This window comes from Chiloscyllium plagiosum, unplaced genomic scaffold (genome assembly GCF_004010195.1).
Source record: "Chiloscyllium plagiosum isolate BGI_BamShark_2017 unplaced genomic scaffold, ASM401019v2 scaf_2343, whole genome shotgun sequence".
NCBI classification, from domain to species: domain Eukaryota; kingdom Metazoa; phylum Chordata; class Chondrichthyes; order Orectolobiformes; family Hemiscylliidae; genus Chiloscyllium; species Chiloscyllium plagiosum.
In genome coordinates this window covers 11,419-13,228 of record NW_025208975.1, presented here as the reverse complement: position 1 = coordinate 13,228, position 1,810 = coordinate 11,419, and the positions used below count along the sequence as shown (strand labels likewise).

Genomic DNA, 1,810 nt, shown 5'->3' with positions numbered 1-1,810 from the left:
TGCCTGAACCATTGACTCTCCTGCTCCTCAGACGCTGCCTGACCTGCAGTTTTCTACTCTAATTCTCCAGCATTTGTGAGTCACTCAGTCCACCGGGACTGCAACAATTTTCAACTATGATCCAATTGGTTCCTGTTTCAGTATGTTTTCAGCATCAGTGGGACTGGAAGAGAGACCCTACTGTTGCAGCAACGCACTGAGTATGGAGCCTGAAACAGCTATTTGGCCTGGAAAGAGGAATTCGAGGCAGGGAGGGGACATACACGCGTTTGTGTGCAACTGTAGCTTCGGCCATGGAGAAACCATGGAAGTGTGGTGACTGCGGTAAAGGCTTCCGTGTCCCGTCTGCCCTGGAGACACATCGGCGCAGTCACACCAGGGAGAAGCCATTCTCCTGTCCTGAGTGCAGGAAGGCCTTCAGTGATCCCTCCGCCCTGCTGAGGCACTGGCGGGTGCACACAGGGGAGAGGCCTTTCAGCTGCCCTGAGTGCAGGAAGAGCTTCAGCGATTCCTCCGCCCGGCTGAGGCATTTGCGGGTTCACACAGGGGAGAAGCCCTTCAGCTGCCCCGATTGTGGGAAGGTGTTCACTCGCACCTCCCACCTCGTGATACACCGGCGGGTCCACACCGGTGAGAAGCCCTTCCCCTGCCCCAAATGTGGGAAGGCCTTCAGCGATTCCTCTGACCTGCTGGCTCACCGGCGAGACACCATTCACCTGCTCTGTCTGCGGGAAGTGCTTTACACGCTCCTCCGACCTGCTGAAGCACCAGCGGGTCCACACTGGGGAAAGGCCCTTCAGCTGCTCTGTGTGCGGGAAGGGCTTTGCTGTCTCCTCCACTCTACTGACGCACCAGCGGGTCCACACTGGGGAGAGGCCGTTTGCCTGCCCCAAGTGTGGGCAGAGGTTCACAATGTCCTGCAGCATAAACAAGCACCAGCGGAGGCACCAATGCTCCTAATAATCAGATTCTGCCGGGAACGCTGCTGAGGGTTACCCCCAGGACTGAACCTCCTGCCCTTTCTGACAGTGGGGGTAGTGGGAGAGTTTTTTGTTTTCTACTGGGGTAGTGGGGGTGGGGGAAGGGGGGGTGGTGGCTCAGTGGTTAGCACTGCTGCCTCATAGCGCCAGGGACCCAGATTTAATTCCATCCTCAGGGTGACTGTCTGTGTGGCGTTTGCATGTAATTCCCCGCTGTGTCTGCGTGGGTTTCCTCTGCGTGTTGCAGTGTCTTCCCAAAGTCCAAACGTGCGCATGTTTGGGCGAATTGGCCAAGCTAAATAGTCCCATAGTGTTCATGAATGCATAGGTGTGGTGCATTAGTTCGGGGTAAGTGCAGAGTGATAGGGTAGGAAAATGTGTCTGGGTGAGTTACTCTTCAAAGGGTCGCTCTGAATTTGTTGGGCAGAAGGGCCCGTTTCCACACTATAGTGGCTCTATGTTTCTCTGAACCTTGCTTCCAGTGGGCGCTGCTGCTCATTGAGCCCAAGACCAGCACAAACCGAAGACCACAAGACCATTGGAGCAGAAGTTAGGATATTTTGACCCATCGAAACTGCTCCACCATTTATTAGAAACAAAATAAAAAACTGCAGATGCTGTAATCTAAAATAGACAAACAGGAGGCTGGGCACAACAAGGCAGGCAGCACCAGGAGGTGGAGAAGTCAGCATTTCAGGTATTATCCCTCAGGACTGAAGAAGGGTTCTACCCGAAACGTTGACATCTCCATCAGAAATGATTTATCAGGATGTTGTTAGAACTAGAGGGCATAGGTTTAGAGTGAGAGGGGAAGGATTTAAAAGGGACCT

At 53.8% G+C, this 1,810-nt stretch overlaps 1 protein-coding gene across 1 annotated transcript; it reads left to right on the top strand.

Annotated features, from left to right (window-relative positions):
- Positions 1 to 293: 293 nt before the first annotated feature.
- On the top strand, positions 294 to 630 carry LOC122546748 (gastrula zinc finger protein XlCGF67.1-like; the record flags this gene model as incomplete). The annotated part of the gene is made up of 1 exon (XM_043685387.1): positions 294 to 630. A coding segment is annotated over exon 1 (337 nt), but the record flags the coding sequence as incomplete, so codon positions are not given.
- Positions 631 to 1,810: the final 1,180 nt, after the last annotated feature.